This window comes from Colias philodice, chromosome 21 (assembly GCF_061535455.1).
Source record: "Colias philodice isolate Cphi_HAF_F1 chromosome 21, ilColPhil1 Martin Lab GWU primary, whole genome shotgun sequence".
Classification (NCBI taxonomy): Eukaryota; Metazoa; Arthropoda; class Insecta; order Lepidoptera; family Pieridae; genus Colias; species Colias philodice.
Window position 1 is genome coordinate 1,587,134 of NC_143106.1, and position 22,096 is coordinate 1,609,229.

Here is a 22,096-nt window from a genome sequence, read left to right on the forward strand (position 1 = left end):
GGCTATATGGGGTTTCACAAAATCTAATGTGGCGCCCTCTAGCGGACAAAACATACAGAGTAAAAAAATAAAGTTAAGATAAATATGCCGTGTTTGGTATCATTTGAAAGCGCTTTACTAGTACATTTTGAATATGTATATATTACTAGCATTTGCTTGTGACTTTACCTGTATTCATGGGCTGATTGCATATAATTCACATCTTTTCGTTCATAGCTTTTTTATTAGTTCATCAATTTAACGGAGTCCATTCCACTTGACTCCGACTTTCCAAGGTGATAATTAACCACCTCGAGCTTCTTAATATTAATGTATATTTATATTTTATTATCAAAATATAAAGCAAACATTTCGTTATATGGATTTTTTCTTTTTCAGATTTTTCCCCTTTGAACCAACGAAAATGTACGGCACATGAAAAAATATTATCTATGCATAAAATACTTTAAAAATAAATTTATTTCGTGTTGTGTCAAATGACCCCCTGGAGTGGGGAAAGAGAGGGGATTACAACTCTCGATTTTTTCCCCTTGTCCCCATGATTTTTGTACGGCGTTGCGGAATAATGGATTAAAAGCAGTATAGCAATAGTATGACACAGATGCCGTACATGGTCAAATGACCAAATTTACCCCCGGTAACTCTCGGAAATTAAATAAAAATTCCGACTTGGTGGACCAACATTTTTGTACGGCACTGAGCGGTTTCTTATTATTTTTAATGGATCTATCGATGGTTAAGAATGCCGTACAAAAATATATGACCAAAATTTACCGAGTCTACCTGTACTTTTCAATTCTCATCTGCACTCAGTTGGACAGCTTACAAGTGACGGCATAGTGATGAATCTTATTATTTTTTGCTCTTCTTTCGTACTAGATAAGTCCCGTGGTGGTTCATTTGACCCATATTTTTTTCATATGCGGGCTTGTAGTCTATTATAAAATATCAATTACACAAATTATTTATACATAAAGGAAGAAAGTGTAAAGTTTTATTGATATTGAGGATAGAAAAGTACGACTTTCATAGTCCTGTAAAAATCCTCCCCTCCTCACTAACTTGTTTTTAAACTTAAACCCAAAAGAATAAGTTTTTTTTTCCTTGGTGTACTTATAGCAATTAAAGTTGCGATTATTGTAAATATTAAAGTCCAAATTTTTAAATTTCGACAATTCAAAAACAATCCAAAAATGCCCCAAATTTTCCATACCTCTAGCATCCCTAAAGAAGGCCACCCTCTCTGACCCAACCCAGACCTCTTCGAAAAGCGGCGTCCGCTGCACCACATAGAAGGTGTTATGTTTCTTCAGGTCTACTATGGTGCTGATCTCTTCGACAGCTTCTGTTTCTTCTGCAACTGTGTCGAGTGTGCTGCGCAGTTTTTCCGGCAGTACTTGCTTGGTGATTTTCAGTTTAATAACGTCTGGAAAATATATGTACTAGTTATGAATATGTGTGTGATCTTTAATGCTGGAAAGGTAGTATAATCTGTATCTTTTACGTAATAGGTACGATCGTCTAGACCCTGTAAAATAAGCGTTGTAGTGAATACGGAGTATTTTTTTCTAACATGACTGCAATTTTGCAAATCTTGATATAGGTAGTAGTTTGTAGAGAATATTTCTGTTTAATGTGTTTACAATTAGCACCAATTTTTTTAGTTTTCCATTTACCAGCGTCAATTCTACGCGTTTATTTAGTTCTTCTTTCGAATTCTTACCTGACTTCTCAAAGTCCTTCTCAATTCGAGCAGCTACATCATTTGCTGTCCGTTCATCATTCGCTAGTATCACCAGCTCTGTGGTGATGAAGTGTGAATCCGTGTCGAAGCTGCTGATCTTATCGTAGGGCAGTGCAACTCTGAAAATTGAGAATTAAATTGAAAACCGAAGGAAATTTTTTTTAAGTCTGTTTGAAAAAGCGGTGCGAGACTGTTAGAATATGAAATTTTTCCCTTCATGACTATTTCTTTATGCTGAAATCTAAAATCCGTTTTCTTTTTAGACAAATTTAGACGGGCCTTTTAAAAAAATTGTCGAATTGTCTCTCAGTAATTTTCATTAGGTATCTAAATTATGTTTTTGTCATCCTAAGTACGTTAAATTAAAATCGAGATAGACGTTAAAATGATAACGTATAATTACAGCAAAATCTTAATTAAGTACAATTTCTTTATTATTATCTTTTTTATACTATCTAGCTGTTAAATATTTAAGAAAGTTTATTTAAATTGACGTCATTTTACATTCAAAATGGCCGAACTGTCACCGCCCACAGGAAGCGTAATTGCGCGCCAAAACCGAATTGACATTTGCATCGCCCTTGAACGTTTCCGCGTAATGTCAAACGCATCACAGGGCTCGATAACCCAGTGACATAATATTGCCATTACACAATATCTGATTGTAAACAATAATACGCAAACATAGATAACTGTATACATCGATGCAAGCACGTAGACATGGCGCGAACTTGGGTATTTTCCCTTTTTTACAAGACCATGTCCGTCATTTTAATATTATCTGTAGCTGGAACGTAATCAACTCCAAATTTGCATTTTAGCTAATTTGTTAATTTGATAACATTTTAATTACATACTGTTATGTTTAATTTTCTGTCACTTTTAATCTTTGGATGAAGATTGAAATGTCTAGTTGAAGACAAGATTATTGGATTACGTATATGGATTCATGTGATGAGGATTTCTTCCTTATTATCTATACTATATCTGAAGAGTTTGTTTGTTTGAACGCGCTAATCTCGGGAACTACTGGTCCGATTTGAAAAATTCTTCCGGTGTTAGATAGCTCATTTATCGAGGAAGATTATAGGCTATATATGATCACGCTACGACCAACAGGAGTGGAGCCACGGGGTTGAAACCGCGCGGTGCAGCTAGTAAAATATATAGCAAAGGAACAAACATAGTGTTTTATTTGTGTTAACTGTTTATAAATACTGAACTTAAGTAAATAATGAGTTATTAAATGGACAGAGTAGGTACGCCCATTGCAGTTTGTAATAAATAAGCAAATAATGCATCTTTTCTTTCGTACAGTGGTTATTTCGTGTGCTTAGAACATATAGGTCTTGGGTTCGAATCCTGGTGGGAACAAATCCATGTTTACTGGCAAATAAATGAATTTAATTTAATTTCAACGAAAAAACGATTAATGTCTCGATCTGGCAGGAGACAGAAGTCCGATCATCTACTTACCTACCCGTAAAGAAAAATTTATTAAATGTGGAATCACTACATAGTATAAAACAAAGTCGCTTTCTCTGTCCCTTAAAGGGACATAGGTCCTTTTGTATGCTTAAATCTTTAAAACTACGCAACGGATTTTGTTTTAATCGATAGAGTGATTCAAGAGGAAGGTTAAGTATATAATTTATTGGGTTTTAGACAAAGCGGGCGATAAGCTAGTAATGTATAAAGTAATAAATTACCTGAAAACTTCGGTCGTCTTCCACCATAAAGGCACTCCAATTATGATCAGCACACCAACGAATGATGCACTGGCCCACATTCGACTCCATTCTGTAAATTATAAAAATATGATAGTATACTACCTACTTAAAAATGTATTTCAGTGCTGATAAAATAGCTGAGATGTTCTAAGTCTTCTTTAATCTATTTTCTGTAGCTTGGTAAAGTGTAGGTGGAAGAATTAAAATAATACCCATAAAAATCTATATATTTTTGCTTCTCTTGCCGCGGAAAATTGTGTTAGAAAGAATTTTAGAAACTTTTTTATCAATTATCCTACTAAATTGTTGTTTCGTTTTGATTTTTAATGTACCTCTTTTAATCAAATCTTCATCAATTTCTTTTTCGACATTTACCCTGTCTTTAAGCATAACACGAAACAGACCTTCATCATCCTTATTTTTGTTTGTTCTGCTATAAAATTGCCATCAAACATATCCCAATATATAAAATTAAGATCACTCTAACCGTTGTTCCTCAGAAGTGATAATTACTATAACCTCACATATCCAGGTCATAACATTCCGATGCTAGATAAAGTTGAATGAAGCTGTTCTCAGGCGCCTGGCATGAATGTCTGTCTGTGTGTGTTCCTAGATATCTTATAATTTATTCTTTTTACCCGACTGCGAAAGGAGAGTTATGTTTTTCGAGTGTATGTATTAGAATGTATATCTCTTTAGTACGCCCTACAGCCCAAACCGCTGGACGGATTTTACAAGTCATAACGCACGCTGGCCAAGTGCGGGTTAAAATGTGTTAGCTCCTAGCACAGATAATATAATAGGTATTATAGCAGTCCTTAGTAAATATTGTACATAAGTCACATGCACTATCTTTGCATCTTTATTGTACGTATTTTCATGAAAATGACATGTTTCCTTGCGTAAATACCGCAATCTGTGACGTAGCAACGCATGATCCATTTAATGCAAATAACGATCGCCACACCCACGAACAACAATGCTATTTTATTGCTCGTTAATAAAAGTTAGTTTGTCCCGGTTTTACCCAGGATAAGAATAAAACTACGTTATTCCTACACAATTACATTTTATGGAATGAAATATGATCGATATTTATACATTTTTGTGTCTATTGGAAGGTTTTCGGAAGACGGGCGGTTGGAAACTATTTTTATATATATTTTAAGATTTAGGGGTGTAAAATAGACAATAGTCTCTTTTATAACGTATGTCAAAATCTGGATACAAATAAAATGTCCTCTTTCTAAAACAACCATGTTTTATTTTATGAAATATAGAATTTAATTTTCATTATTAAATATTGTATGAAATGCTATAGTAGTATAATAGTATACATTAGGTATATGTTTGTTGTTTGTATTAAAAGGATTATTTCAAAATAAATAACCCGTGTTTAATAGATTATATCTTCCATAATATGTATATTCACGAACTCAAGATCATCCAAGTCTCCTATTCGCATACCATAAAACAAATTACTTACTACTAATGCTATACAGAGTGATCTAATTTCTTCTACGACAGTTATTTGAATCTATATTGATTTTCGTCAATGGCAGCAGTAATCAAATACACGAGCTTATAAATTTGACACCATATAACAAGGAATGTTGATTCAAGGGTCGTGGTGTCAAACGGCAGGCTTCTCAATTGAGACCAATGTTAGATGCAATATATACATAATTTTTACTACGCAGCCGTTACTGATATCTTAGAATTACTATATCTAGTATTATATTATCTGTGGTATTACTGCGTCGTAAAATGCTATTCACTACGTAGTATAAAACAAAGTCGCTTACTCTGTCCCTATGCCCCTCTGTATGCTTAAATCTTTACAACTACGCAACGATTTTGATGCGGTTTTTTTTTATTAGATAGAGTGATTCAAGAGGAAGATTTTAGTATATGATTTATTAGGTTTAAGACAAAGCGGGCGAAGCCGCGGGCGGAAAGCTAGTTTAAATATAAATGTAAAATGACATGATTTGAAAAGAGCAACTACGGAGTGTCTTTCTTGTTCTTCTCCGTAGAAACTGCTTTCCGAATCGGTGGTTTATAAATGGTAAAACTAATGATTCAAAAGTACTACATAGATAAAATCTAATTGAATAAATAAATGTTTGAGTTTGAAATGCTATTTTATTATAAAATGGTATAAATGTAAATTAGTTTTTTATTTACAACGTTTTGTGGTTATGGTAATATATTGCACTTTGGCAGTAGGTATGACTTCGTAGAAATTGTAATAGAAATGAAAATGTTAAATTGACTTGTTTTAAGGTTGCATCACATTACATCATTGTATTACTTATACATAAAATTCTAGTGTAGGTAATCGTGTATGTAATTAAACACCTCCGTAAAACCGGAGTTATTTTTAAGTTTTTTTTTGTTTATATAACCTACTAAAGGTTATAAGTAGCTGGCAGAACAACGTTTGATGTATCTACTTGTAAGAATTTAATAGCATTAAGGTGAAATGGGACCCAAAACAGACGTTTCGAGCGCACGGAGAATCAATTTTTTTCTTCATAAACTACCAATTTGATTTTTTTTATTTATCGATTTATTTAATTATAGAGTTTGCTTAGTGACGTTTGGAAACCGAAACACAATTGACAAAATTTGCCTCGATAGAAGAACGTTGTGAAGTTGCCTAAAAATTAAACAGAGAATCATTTGCTTTTGGACAATAGTAAAGTAATGTCAATCAATGAAACCATGGCACCCACATGGGCACCATTAAATTCTTGAGGGACGTATAGGATTAGATTTATGCATCTTTTCTATATTTGACAGCCGTTTAATCGCAAGTACAATTATCAATTGAACATTTTTTGTTTTTGTTGTTTATTGTCCTACAAATGTGTTTAATGTTTTTGTTAGCAATTTGCCGCTTCGACGACTCTGATAAGCATTGCTCATTAGCATTTAGCAATAGGTCCATCGACCAAAGTATCAATTATAGTTGCGTTATCATGGTTTGTCTGTGTTTCCGCTTTCCGCTTAACACATAATATATTCCATAGCTTTTTGGTCGAATTGTTAGCATTACTGGACCGATTTTGAGGATGTTTTCATAATTTGATTAGTTAAATTATTTCTGAATGACATCCAAGTGCGAGCGGTTAGTAACGAATCATGATATTTTGACCATAAATTTTTTAAACATAAAATTGATTGCGCAATTGAAAGTTCTATCAATATAATAAAAAATGGTGAGACCAAAGGCCACCCTTATCGAACCATAAAAATCACGTTCAACATTATCTTATGTTTATTATAATTTATATGGTTTCTCTATGAAGGACAGATATGGTAAATATTAAATTGGCAAGTAGCAAAAAATATGATTATTCTGTTATCACATTTTTTCCTCCTTTAATCGTTTTTTGTATTTTATGGACATTTCAATGACGTGGAATGTTTTAATGGGAATTTAAAATAAACATTTGTAATAAAAATTTATAGAAAACTATAATAAATCTTTAATTGCTGAGGCTGTATCCGTTTGCTTATCTTAATCTTAAGAAATATAGTTTACTAGAGGTCCGCCCCGGCTTCGCCCGTGGTACATATTTCGCAATAAAAGGTAGGCGGTAGCCTATGTCGTTTCTCGGGTATCAAAATATCTCCATACAAAATTTCATGCAAATTGGTTCAATAGTTTAGGCGTGATTGAGTAACAGACAGACAGACAGAGTTACTTTCGCATTTATAATATTAGTAATTAATATGGATTTGATGAGCTTATTAATTCGGTATGAACCCGTGTTAAATTATGGGGTCTTTATTTTATTGTCTATTTTTTTTTCATATCATCAGGAGAACTGAGTCCTTTTTGAATTTTATACATAGTAATTTCATTAAAATTTAATGCATGTCTTTTAATTAACTTTTTGTATGGGATAATAAAATCACGCGAAAGACACGAAAATAAATTTACAGTAGGGTTATCGCATATGTGCATATTAATAAAAAAAGAGCATAAATAAATATGTACACACATAGGGTCATATGTACAGTGTGAGACAAATTAAACAATGCACATGTTTTGAAATATGTATTTCACATTTTTCGGTACCTATACAGGGTGTCCCACTATCGGTATACTAAGCGCGAAGGAACTTGTAGTTTTGCATATACTGATAACGTAAAAAATACTTAAACAACAAAATTAAGTCAAAAAATTTTTGCTTATTTTTAACGTGATAACGTTTTTAAAATCTTTTTAGCCGGGTGACATGTTCAGAAACTTGTGTCACACCAAAACCTCACGAGCGCGATCGCAGATATAACGAGAGAGAGACGGACCGATCTCCCGTCTCATCTCGAGCGCTGCCACTGCATTATGTTATCACGTAAACATCTCGATCGTAAACCTACTTTACAAACAACCAATTTTTTTTCTTAAAATCCATGTTTTTTTTCTCTAGCTTCCCGCAGCCGCCATTCACCGCTTCGCTAATGTGAGCATTTTGTCTATGAAAACATAATCTTAAAAGATAGCTCACGTGCGGGTGGCAAAGTTGAGCGGGTTGCTTGTTAGCGGTGTACACATAGAGTTTTAGAATAGAATAGAATAGAATCTTCATCTATTTGGGAAAAAAATGCGTCTGGAATTTTAAAAGTATTTTTTACGTACCTACTCAGCGTATGCAAAACTACAACCTTATACCGACGGTGGGACACCCTGTATACCTACTATACAATTTATAATAAAAATTAATAACTATGAACCATCCTGTAGAAGGAGTTTGAATGAAATAATATGTATCATTAATAATCCTATTTTAAATTTCGATTTTTCTAATATTTTGTATGCAGTTAATTTAAGATATTACATTACACTTTACATTCAGGTAATACAGTCTACAGACTACAAAGCCAGACTGATTATTATACAGATTGTATAGAACTATATCTCAAATCTCAATTAGGTACATTGCAATGGAGCGGAAATAATAAATACATTCGTGAAATCTCTTATTTTCATCTAAATAACTATCACTGCCAACATCAATAGGTCATTTACGTATTTGCTCACGTCACTGATTCGGAAAACAAAATTTTCATAAAATAAAAATCATAATGATATCAACGCAGAAACATCACAAGGCATGGGCGCCATCTTGTGACTTCCGTGTTATTTTTTATTCTGTAGGCGAATGTTTGATTAACAGATTCTTGTGTTAAAATATTGCATAATGTTCTGCTTGCTTAGTAACGTGATTATGAGTATATTATGTAGGAATTAGATTAAAATTTTCAATGGTGAACATAAAACAAGTACCTACCTACCTAATTAATAAATATAAAGACGATTTCGAGGTTAATAATTGTTTAATACAAAAATATTTAGTATTTTAATACACTTACTTATTTAATTATTATAAATATTAATATAAATATACATATGTATATACTTTAGAGCTAAAATAATATGACTGAAGGATGCTGAAACGTCGCAGTCGGTCAAATAAAAGTAACTAAAGTGTTATTAAAATGTTATAAATAACTCAATAAAACCCATTTTTAATAAGTTAAGTTTAAATTCCGGCTAAATATTTAATCTAAGTACATACTTTTAGATACTTTTCTTATCTTTTCAACAAAACTTTCAAGTTTATCAATGTTTGGCTACGCGCTTTTATCGCTACTTTAGCTTTGTGATAAGCCTTGCATAGCTAATATTAATTATTTTAGTGCATTTAATATACTTATTCCTATGTTTTGGTATCATATCCTTAATTATTTTGGTTATTTTTTTATGTAAGTACCTACGAAACTGCATAACTGGATTAAGAATTCTAAATGCAATGACATCGCATAAATTAATAAAATATGTACCCATCCCCTTACTTTTATTAAGCTCCCCAACTTCATTAAGCGGTAAAAAAGTGCATATGTGTCAACAACTGTCAGTGCATGCTGTGCTTACTTGTTTTTTCTTGTAAATAAATAATTTGTTAAGCGAATGTTTCACTTCTTGTAGTTTGGTGAGATTTATCTCCGCCTGGATTAAGATAACTAATAAATTAATAACTCTTATAATTTAAATTTATAAGTTTGATTACAGTTCAAAATATTTTTCGAACAGCTACCTAGTATAAAGGTACGAAATAACAAGTATTTATTTCATATTAAATACAACATGGTATAAAATATAAATATGTACAAACAGGAAAAGGTCACCGTGAATGCTAAAAATTAATATAATATTTGCTAAAGCCGGTATTGCATTGTTGACATTATAAACCGCTTCTGTTCACGCCAACATATTTAAACAAACTAAGTATAATGTTTTTGTACCAAACATTTGGTTTTCTTGTTATATGCTATTGATTTTCTATTTAAAAACCATTTAAGTGTACCACACCATACAGAATTGCAAACAAGCCTTACAATTGGTTAAAATTTTTTGAATGCATGGGGTGAGATCCTCTTTTCATTGTGATTGGTTGATTTTTTCGTGATTGATCGTACGATCACATTAGGCGAAAGAACCGTAAGTATGGGGCCTTGTGTTCCTTTGTAATTAATAATTATGTATTATACCTAAATCTTGGTGTAAAAAGATTAAATTTCAAGAAAACTTCATCAATTAATAATTACACACTCTTCTGTAGATAATCATACATACCTACTTAGGTAATGTGCAGATTTCGGTGCTTACATTACTTGATCATAACAATATCCTCACGGATCACGAATCAATAATATTGACATTTCGTATACCTAGACACACCGATCGTGCGATCGATCGCTAGAAATAAAACAAAAAATAATAATAAACGCACAAACCTGTCGCCATCACGTGCATCAAACAGGTTCTTCTGGTGCCTCAAATCGTCAAGAAATTACCAAGTATTTAGTAACATAAACAGATCGCTAACAATAACAAATAATGTGACACGTGCCTTATAATCGAGAACGCGTTCCCTTTGCCAGCGCGGGAACCCACTGATTAAAAAAAAAAGGTGTCCGGACTCCGGTCGGCTGTCGGCCAGTCGGCCTGTCGTACGTCAGTTTAGTTTCAGCCCGCATCCGTGGCGCGTGTTACGTTACGCGCGTGCATACTTTTTTCCCGCCATTCAGTGAAAAGTTTTGTGTTGTGATATTCATACATTACCTACTGGAACACCAGAAATTCAACTCTGTTTGGTTAGTAAATTATTTAGTTTGGTTCGTACTTAGTTATAGTAAATCATATGTTGATGTGAAGCCGCGTGTTCGAGTTGAACAATATGAAATTTTAAAATAGGCAAACAAAACTGGCGATAGTCAGGCGTGGAGTAAATATTAAATTTAATTATTCACGCGGAGGTGAATGCGTAAAGAATATAATATTTTAAAGTCATATTAATTACTACGTACGTAGTAAGTAAATAATGAAATAATTATCATGAAAAAACTACTTATTTAAGCGATTCAATTCGTATAGAATTTGCATACGAGAAAAATACGCTTATTATTATTCAAACCACAAAGTTTTTGTTATAAAATAACGTGAAATACGCTGATAACGACGTCCTCGATGCATACAATAATATTATAAATTTTGGGACGAATATATTAAATTTGACCAATACCTTTGCCACTTTGCGTCAGGTAAGTATTTATCTATTATTTTGAAACAGAAATACCTCCTTTATGTTACTTAATTATGCAAATTAAGCTATAGCGAATAGCGATAAAATAAAAGTAAAATTTTACGAGAAATTTAACGCAATGTGACACAGTAGATACCTAGGTATCTAATTACTTTTTATTTGTGTGAACAGTTAATAATAATAAAGATACAGGCTGTAATATCTAGCTTTGATTTAATCACGTTACTACTATAAAGAAATTTTAAAATATTCCTAGGTACCTACCTAGTAATTATGTAACTTGGTCTCTGTATGGAAAATTACTCAAAAGTTATTTTTTTATTGAAGACATAAAACCAGCTGTAAACTTATAAACACATTATCTTGTATTAACTTAGTAAGTAACTCTTAATTATTTTCAAATACAATAAAAATTAAAATAGGTAATTAAGATTAAGTAATGAGAAATATTTTTCAATCCATTAAAATTTCACTTTTACGCTACATAGTTACTAGATAATTCTGTGACTTCGTCTTATTATAATTACCCGGAAACTATCTTTCTAATTTACATGTCCTTGCAATTAGTTAACTAACTATGTTACAAATAAATCGCCTAAGGACCGATTTTTCAATGCTTGGATAAAACTTATCCGTCCAATAAAGTACCTATTACACGATAATATTAAAATGTCACGTAAACTGTCAAATACGGGCAATTAGAATACGTTTTAAAAATGGTAGTTTTATACATTATTCGACGTATAAGTTTTATCCAAGCATTGAAAAATCGGCCCTAAAAATATTGATATTATTATATCATCAATCTATACAGTAATTAGTTTCTATCCGTATATGGCGTGTATCTGTAAATCTCATTATTATTATTTTCTAGCGACCTAAAACCATTTATTAAAAAAAATAAAGATACAGTCATGTAAAACATACACGAAGAAATATATGCAAGCTCGATGAAATAATATATCTATCTAAATGAATTTTGCTCATATTCTGCTAAGTCGATAAATAATTTTTATAAACGTAATGATATTTCAAATTCTAAAAAGATTTTCATATCAATAATAATTAATCCACGTTGTCCGAAATATTATACACCGATCTTTTATAAGAGCAAGTTCATAATAACGCTTGTTTCATCTTAAATCTTAATCTTTATTTCATATCTTCTTATCTAGATATTTCAAGAAGAGACAAATATTGTACTAAAACCTTAATGGTTTCATAAAATTCAGTTACGTAGGGTCATATTCATCATAATATTAAGATAGTGTTACTCTGGGTTTCCCATCTAAAACATATTTATATCGACCTATAAAACCTATAAAAACTTTTTTGTGATGGAATCTCAAAAACTGCTAAACCGATTTTGATAATTATTTACCTATTTTAATGATACATTCCGATTGTTTTCAAGTCTATATTAAAACAATATATTTTATTTAGCTATTTTTACTCCGAGCGGCTAGTAACCAATAACATACAACAATGAATTCGATGATCTAATGTCATCTGTTTGAAGAGGCTAACGACGTGTGACGTCACCCATAACAATATTACATTAATCTTATGAAATATCGATTAGCTTAAGCCTACTCACGTACCTACCTGCCGTAGGGGCAATTTTGGTACAATCTCGGTTGCACGGCGGTCGGAGCAATTTCAACTATTCTCTAAAATGCCCCTGCTTGCCTATACTGTATAGGCTTAATTGGCTCCTATGGCTATACACATAGGAGCCAATTAAGGGTGCAATTCCAATATTGCGCCTGCTGCAGGTACGTGAGTAGCCGGTCTTAATTTCCTTTGAATTAAGGAATAACAAAAACAAGCAGTTTTAGGACCTCTGTACATGACTATACAGGGGTATTAACATGATGTCTTATAGCGGTATTACTTCCAGTGTGAGAACGTGATGGCGCTAGACGAACTATATAGCGCTGTAATTTTTCCACAGTGGGAATAATATTGCTTCAAGACATCACAGGTACAGGGACAGGTTACGCTAAAATTATCACTAAATTTACGGCTCTTAATTTTATGTCAATTTTCATTCCAGACTCGGAATATAAAATTGCATAACAACAAATATTCCTTTCCTCAAATAAAATTTTTGTCTAAAACTCAAGGCTATAAACGTCATACATAATATATTCAATTCCTATTACAGTCAGTTTTATTATGCGAAACGTTCCGCATAATAAAACTAACTAGTTATACACGACTTGTATTATTTGGTTCAGATTCATGACTTTGTATATCTATCTTCAGATGTTATACTTCCTTATCATTTTATGTGGTTGAAAACATATACCAAATTATTTAAATCTTAATTCTTATTTTCCGGTTTTAAGCTCTTGAGCCATAACTTATTACATACCTTTAATCCGATTTATTCTACATAATAGGTAGTACAGATTAAAAATCGCAGTACTAAGCAATGTCATTGTTATAAGCCTAGATTTCACTCTCGTAGAAAACGAATTACTTTCATGTGACATTATCTAGAATCTAGATCAGCGCATACGCTTCCACTGTATGCGTCTGCGCATTACAAATTAATAGTTCCTATATGTATAATCCTATTTATCCTGTCTAATATTAATATTATAAATGCGAAAGTAACTCTGTCTGTCTGTCTCTTCTTTACGCCTCAAACACTGAACCGATTTAGATGTTGGTACAGAGATACTTTGAGAGCCGAGAAAGAACATAGGACAGTTTTCATTCTGGAAATCTGGGTACGGGGATTATGCGGGCTAGTACGTATTATTTCATAGTTTTACTAAATAACCTATGGATAAATATAGGTCAAGAGATGCCTGGCAAGGTCGACGATTTAATAAAATACGTGAGAGAAAAATAATTCATAAAGATTTACGACTATCACGTGTCTATCGGAGGCAGCGTATCATGATAGGTTCTAAACACTCGTCTTGGTGCGCAGTCTCTGCCGGTGTTCCGCAAGGCGGTGTCCTGTCTCCTCTCCTCTTCTCCATTTTTATCAATTCCTTATGTTCCCGATTGACGGCTCTGTACCATATGTATGCAGACGATTTACAGATTTATACCCAGTCTACTATCGATAACTTACCTAAGGCAATAGATTTTTGTAATAATGAATTAGCTTCTATACTTAGTTGGTGCGATGATTTTGGTCTAAAACTAAATCCTTCTAAAAGCAATGTCATCATAATCGGTAGTCCTTACCTAATTTCTGAAATCGACTGGGGTATTTTGCCTAGCATCAAAATCGGTGACGTAGTCTTGCCTTACCAAAAGGTAGTCAAAAACTTAGGTGTCCTGTTTGATCAAACGTTGTCCTGGTCTAATCATATCCAGGAATTGAGCCGTAGGATTTATGCCGCTTCCGCAACGCTCCGAAGGCTTCGTAACTTTTTGCCCATTCCCACTAAAATTATGCTAGCACAATCCCTTCTACTTCCTATTCTTGATTACGCTGATGCATGTTTTCCTGATTTATCAGTAGAGCTAACTGATAAACTTGAGCGACTCCAAAAATTTTGTATTAGGTTTATTTTCGGCCTTCGAAAATACGATCACGTTTCCATCTACAGAAAAAAGCTCAAGTGGCTCCCCATCCGTTTTCGCCGGAATTTCCATTTGTTGCAATTACTGTTCCGTATCCTTTTTGATCCTTCTGCTCCTATTTATCTCAAAAACAATTTTTCCTTCCTGCACAATGAAATCTATTCTCTTCGCTCGGCTGATAGACTCACCTTGAGTGTTCCAGTTCGACGTACTCACTTCCTTGCTAAATCGTATGTTGCCACTGCTGTCAATCTTTGGAATTCTTTGCCACTACCTATTAGACAAGCTAAAAATATATCTTCATTTAAAAACCTTTTGCGACGACATTTTCTCACTACTGCTTTCAACTCGGCACATTAACTATGTATTTACATATTATTATCTATACACAGATATGTATATGTATGTATTTATACAATTTTATATTTGTTTTATGTAGTATGCATGTATTTAATAATATGTACCATGTATATAATTTATAGTTATATAAGTAAATTGTATATATTATTAATAAAAATGTAATTGTGTATATTCGAGTGTAGTATATTCATCTATATTTATCTTTATTTATATATCTACTTTAATTATTATCATTTATTTATTTATCTTGTTTTTTTGTTCCTTGCCTTTTTTCTTCTACCTACCATCGTAATTTCAGTAAGCTTGTTACCTTTTGCCCAGGTTGCCTGGAAGAGATCACTTCTAAGTGATAAGGCCGCCTAATAAACTATACTTTTTTTTTGTTTTGTATATTAGCAATAAGTTTTCGATGTATAGTTTTATTGAAGAGTAAATAAATAATAATAAATAAATAAATGTTCTGGAATAGTAAAGAGTAAAGACGTTGAGCTTTCTTAATAGATAATTTATATTAAAACTAGCGGTCCGCCTCGGCTTCGCCCGTGGTACATATGAAAAATAGATGTTGGCCGATTCTCAGACTTACCCGATATGCACAGAAAATTTCATGAGAATCGGTCCACCCGTTTCGGAGGAGTATGCAGACTAACAATGTGACACGAGAATTTTATATATAAGAAGATATAATTTATTTCTGTTGTTACTAGAAAGAATGTTATGTTATACCAATGTTAAAAGCTGACGTAAGTAAATAAATGAAGAATTATTATAAAGGAAACGTCGAATAGGTACATACTACATATCTACTTAATTGTATAATTACGCTGAGATTGCAGCGTAATTATCGTATCGTCTATAGGTATTATAGACGATACGAAATTTGACGAATAAACTGCCCTATGTAACAGCAGCTTCCACACAACAATTCGCTTAATTACTCCACGAATACTAGATAGTTTTCAAGGCGAATAAGAATCATTTATACAGTAACCGATATTACTCTAGTGCCAGTGCAGTATTGTATTACCCTTGACATTGGTGAAGCCGCCTTCGTGACGTCACAGTTCACACGTTATCTGTGTTGAAGAATATCATTATATCTGTGGAACTATCTCGATTAAATGTTATATAATCCTTACTAATCTTCAATTATACAATTGAGAAAATTCTCTCTGTGTGTTTGTTTCTTCGTCACGCCTAAACCAATGAACCAATTTGGATGAAATTTTGGTACATAGGTAGTTTGAGGCCTGAAACAGGATATGGATAGGTACAGGTTTTAGCCCGGAAATTGCAGGGAACTATGCGGGTGTTCTTTTGATCACGCAGTCGAAGCCGCAAGCGGAAAGTTATGCTAGGCGTCCATTAGAGACGGATCGGGGCGGGTCGCATCGCAACGGGCCGTCTCTAATGGACGCGCTGTTTGCTCCTGCGTCCACCTGTACGGGGCGCGGCGGACCGCCTAGGCGGATTTTATCTAACAGACGCTCGCCGCTCACATCCGCCTGCCTGCATCCACTAGACGGGTCGGGGCGGGCCGGGCCGCAGCGCACCGCCGGCAGAAATCCGCCTGCGAAGCGATATCCGCCAATGCGTTGCGGCCCGCCCCGACCCGATCCGTCGCTAATGGACGATGTTTCATACAAAACATAGGCCGGCGTATTTTTGCGTTGCGATGCGGCCCGGCCCGATCCGCCTAGTGGACGCCTAGCATAGTGTTAAATAATTTTAACAATAACAACAATTTAAGTTGCTGAAACTAAAATATGAATATGTTGAGCTTAAAAAGCGGCCTTATCGGTACTGAGCGATCTCTATCAGGTAAACATAAACTTATGGAGGATTTTTTGTTATCAGTAGAAATACAACAGAAGTTTGTAGGTAGATGTGTCATGTGAGTTCATTAATATCTTCACAATCTGATTAAGTGTGATAGATATGTTTGGACACACATACAAATCTTACGTTTATATTATAACACGAGTTATTATGTAGGTATACCTACCCACGTATACCCTATACAGACTAAACAGGAAGTATCTCGAATTTTATATAAATAGTTGTAAATTGTAATATGAAATTTGGCAGCGAGTTATCTTATGGGCAGGAGACTCCTAAGTTATTTTCATGATTAATGAAAATAATTCTATAAGAAACTTACTTGATTATTCAAATAACTTTTGTTACAAAGCGATTTTTGGTAACAAATTTCATTTTAGGGGCTATTTTAAGCGTGATGTGGGTAGTTTATAGGTAATGGGAGTAATATTTACAAACTTATATATTTTACATTTTAAAAACCCTAACTACATGTTTTATGGTAATTTTTTTACATTTTGTTTGATATTTGGTGAGCGTTATAGACCTTACAGGGATTAGTTATACTTAATCCGCGTTAAATTCATTAATATTTTTACCAGTCGTTGAGATCGCTTAGAAAAAATAATTACAAATATGTTATATCTTAATTAAACTAACATACATTTTAATAAAGCACCGTTAATAAGGACAATATTGTAACAAATTCACACTCATTACAATACTATCAATCGATTTCCTTAACACTTAAGGATGTTATTTGTTACTTGCACTGATAGCAAAATAATATACACCGCTGAATTCCTTAACAATATCAATTTGTATGACGTATTCATGTTAAAATACCGCTGGAAAATTGACGTAAGCAAAATAGGGAAAATTGGTATAGTCTGTATTGAATATATCAGGAAATTTTCCTGTGCATACCTACTAAATTAAACTAAATATTGATTTATACCTTGAAAACTATGAGTCAGATTACCAATATAAATAAAATAATTATAAAAAAGAGCGCGTGTGCCGAGCACACGTGTCAGAAGTGAAACTTCAAGATTCAAAGATACCAAAATGGCCACCTTACTCGATGACGTGACGGTAGTGCCATGATGAGACCTTGAAATTTTACTCTCAATGCGCCTGAAGAAGTTACACTTTAAAAATACCTAAATTTTATGGAGCAATTATAACCATTACTTATAACTATTAAATAAATATGTACATATCTATCTATATTCTATACTTAATATTATAAAGCTGAAGAGTTTGTTTGTTTGAACGCGCTAATCTCAGGAACTACTGGTCCGATTTGAAAAATTCTTTCGGTGTAAGATAGCCCATTTATGGAGGAAGGCTATAAGGCTATATATCATCACGCTAAGACCAACAGGAGCGGAGCAATGCGAGTGAAACCGCGGAGCACAGCTGGTAATACAATAAAGGTACACTTGAAATACTCTCCTGGCGCAATTATCCAACTATAAATCATCATTGGGTCCAGATTCCAGTTATAATTTCGTTCTAGTTCTTTGTATAATCAGATTTGCGTGTATTGATAGTAAATCAACAACAATGTAAGAACATTTCTCATTCATATGACCGTGAAACTACAACCTTGATATTACAATCCTGCTTTAACAATTAAAAGTGTAGTTCAGACTTCAGACCAGTGCGTACATTTTGCATTTTTTTCGAGTTTCTTATAAATTCGAGTATTAAATAGTTAGCATATACATATTATATAATATTGACTTTACCTACAGTTGTATGATGATTGTTCTCCTCTCTCAACTCCTCGAGGAGCATAGGGCCTGGATTGACGGATCAATATTGAGGATCACATACCATTTTAGGGCCGATTTTTCAATGCTTGGATAAAACTTATCCGTCCAAATAATTTCCAATAAAGTATTACACGATAATATTAAAATGTCACGTAAACTGTCAAATACGGGCAATTAGAATACGTTTTTAAAATGGTAGTTTTATACATTATTCGACGAATAAGTTTTAACCAAGGTTTGAAAAATCAGCCCTTACTGTATTAAACTATTTCCGGGGTGATACCTAACTATTATCAATTTATTTCCTTCCAAAGCGCTGATAAAAATAAATGATTCATGTCCACAAACACCTCATTCGGAAAAACCTACACATGAATCCTAACTAGATAATAGGTATTATAAATGCGAAAGTAATTCGGTCTGTCTGTTTCTTCTTCGTGCCTAACCAGTAACCACTGAACCGATTTGGATGAAACCTGAGAAAGCACATATTATGATAGGATTTATTCCGGAAATCCTATGGGAACGAGAACTATGCGTGTTTTTCTTTAACTAAGCGTACAAAGCCGGGCGGAAAGCTAGTGTATTATAAGTCAGTTATAGAGCAGGCTCTAAGGAGATGTTCGTTTGCAAAAATCGCGGACCTAAATCTGACTTCTGATATATATTGTATAGGTCCCAGACATCCTATAGACAGATGTTGCCAACCAGTTTTGTGGTCCCCCTGCCCGCACCCCGGTAATTAAATATGGCATACAAAGAAAAAAATAAAATTTTCCAAAACATGCCGTGTAGAGTATCAAATGAAAGAGCTTATTTAGTAGATCACGAATATATAGCATACTATATACATTTCAACAACAATGGACTATTGTTAATTATTTAAAATAATAATTTAAAAAATATATTCATGAGTTTTCAATCTATAGTGGTTTAAAGTTAACTCAAAAATGGACCATTTTCGTAAATTTTCTAAAAAATCTTAGAGAAAGTGTAAGAAATGTATATAGTATGCTATATATTCGTGATCTACTTACCCCACACGGCATGTTTATACCCCACACGGCATGTTTTGGAAATTTTTATTTTTTTCTTTGTATGCCATATTTAATTACCGGGGTGCGGGCAGGGGGACCACAAAACTGGTTGGCAACATCTGTCTATAGGATGTCTGGGATCTATACAATATATATCAGAAGTCAGATTTAGGTCCGCGATTTTTGCAAACGAAACTCCACTGAGAGTCCGGTCTATTATGTACAAAATAGCAATTTACAAGTGTCATAATAAAGTTATAAAGGGGATTAGCTCACTCAAGATTATAATCATTATTTCAAAGTAAACAGACAAAATAAACTGCGCATTGACGGCAAAACTGTTTCCTTAATTACCATAAGTCCTTTACATTCAAATTAAGTCCTTAATACAATATTCATAAAGATCAAAGGAAATGGAGTAAAATGCAAACTTGACATTCCTGCAGACCTTATGTAACGTTTTTAACAGATCCACGTGAAAGAAATATTTCATGCGGAATTCTAGACATTTTTGCTACTAATAAAGCCAAAAATATTTTTTGCATAAATTAAGTTGGTATAATGTGAAAATAACGTTATTTACGTTAGTTACGAAATTATTCATCTCTAGGATATAATAACTAAATTTAGTATTTCTTTTAAATAACACCTTTATATTCTGATTATTATAACTTGCGATTAAAACTTTTGTCTATAGCGCCAATCCATTCTAGTGCACTAAAACTTTTATATGGATGAAACAAAACTTTAAACTCCGTGTGACCGTACCAGCTGTCTCTTATCTAGTCCATCATAAAACAAGGATATAACAATAGCATATTTAGCAACTACGCACCGCGTGAAGGACAGTTTGTTTGCTTGGTTAAAACACGTGCTATTTAATTGTCTCTAAGGAATTAATATTGTTTTGTCGGAAATGTTTTGTCTCGAGATGGAGACACGTGTGGTGAGGATAGGTTATAGGCCGTTGCGTTCTGTTAAATAAATACTTTATCCGCGGAATATATCTGTAATACTACTTTCTAAAAATATGTAGGTATGTATATCTCAAAATTTATATAAAATGATAGATGTTTTTTTATTGATTCTCGCAGAGTATTGAACAGATTGGGCTAAAATTTCGTAAGCGTAGAATCGAACGAGACGAGCGTAGAATAAATTTAGTCATTTTTACTAATTCTAGCAAATAATTATTAAATTTTATAAACAATTATTTAATTCTCAGAGGTTTATCTCGATAGAAACTACTTATACCACGACAAGGGACAATAGAGCATGAGTAAGTATTCAAACACAGGTGCACTATATCCCTAGAGATTACACTCATACAGTTATATTATGCTTTCTGAGTTATGAAGAATAATAATCATACATACAAATTCAGTATCTGTTATTTTATTTACTTCCTTCTAAGGCCACAGAGACTTTAGCTACCAATTTAGAAAAATGTAAGTGGAGTGGTACTGAAATAGAGAGCAGAAATTCCAGTTATCCTGGCGAGGTATACAGTCCTCTGTCCTGCCATTCAATTGAATGACTAGTTATTATGTAGTCTATCTTACAAACTATAACTTTAACTACCTATATCTACTGAAACACGAGTACAATCGTGGACTTCAGAGCATGTGTGTAATCATCTCAACACACAACAATAGATTGGAATCTGCGCAAACATCTCGTTGTTACAATTAGATCATTTAGGACAAAGCGTTTAGTTGTAATTGACGCTTTACTTTTAATGAAACATTCCAACAATAAAGAAATTTATATTTATTAAGAAAATGATCAGTCAGAACTCAATCTTAGATATTTTTCAGCGCAGTAGAAAAATTTCGTTTATCTTAGATCAGTGTTAAATTGTATATTTACTTATAGACTACAGTACCAGTGTATATAAACTAATAAAATGTATCATTTAGACTTTGGAGGAACAATTAAAAAACAAGAATGATCTCAGACAGCCCTGTAAACCAAAATACCGCAATTTAATTTTTGCGTCAAAATATAGGTCAAAATTTAATATCAAATGAATCTATAAGCAAAGAGTATTTAAAAGCGGACATAAACAAAAGACGATTCACAAGCAAGGAGATCAGGGAATCTTCCCAAAATACACAACATACGGACAAAGAGCCAAGCGAGTACTTACTGAAATACCTATACCTATCAAATATATAAATTACTTTGAACTGATTTATTTCATACAATAAACCAAGAAGTTGTATATCCGTTAGTTTTTATACTGTACTAGGTTTCCGCCCGCGGCTTCGCCCGCGCAGTCAAAGAAAAACCCGCATAGTTCCCGTTCCCGTGGGATTTCCAGGATTACGTCATTTTCCCGGGATAAAAAGTAGCCTATGTCCTTTCTCGGGTATAAAAATATCTCCATACCAAATTTGATGAAAATTGGTTCAGTAGTTTAGGCGTGATTGAGTAACAGACAGACAGACAGAGT

General features: G+C 33.2%; 2 protein-coding genes across 2 annotated transcripts in view; one reads left to right on the forward strand and one right to left on the reverse strand.

Annotated features, from left to right (window-relative positions):
- Nucleotides 1–22,096, reverse strand: part of PIG-S (phosphatidylinositol glycan anchor biosynthesis class S) — a 45,167-nt gene that overhangs the window by 7,380 nt on the left and 15,691 nt on the right. Inside the window, exons 2-4 of the mRNA XM_089708696.1 lie at nt 3,454–3,544; nt 1,724–1,863; nt 1,214–1,426 (exon numbers count right to left, since the gene is read on the reverse strand). Coding sequence (XP_089564822.1) covers nt 1,214–1,426; nt 1,724–1,863; nt 3,454–3,544 — 444 coding nt within the window. The remainder of the gene's footprint in view (nt 1–1,213; nt 1,427–1,723; nt 1,864–3,453; nt 3,545–22,096) is intronic.
- Nucleotides 10,493–22,096, forward strand: part of Indy (tricarboxylate transporter protein I'm not dead yet) — a 38,488-nt gene continuing 26,884 nt past the window's right edge. The window contains exon 1 of the mRNA XM_089708655.1: nt 10,493–10,647. The gene's annotated coding sequence lies outside the window, so the exon portion shown is untranslated. The remainder of the gene's footprint in view (nt 10,648–22,096) is intronic.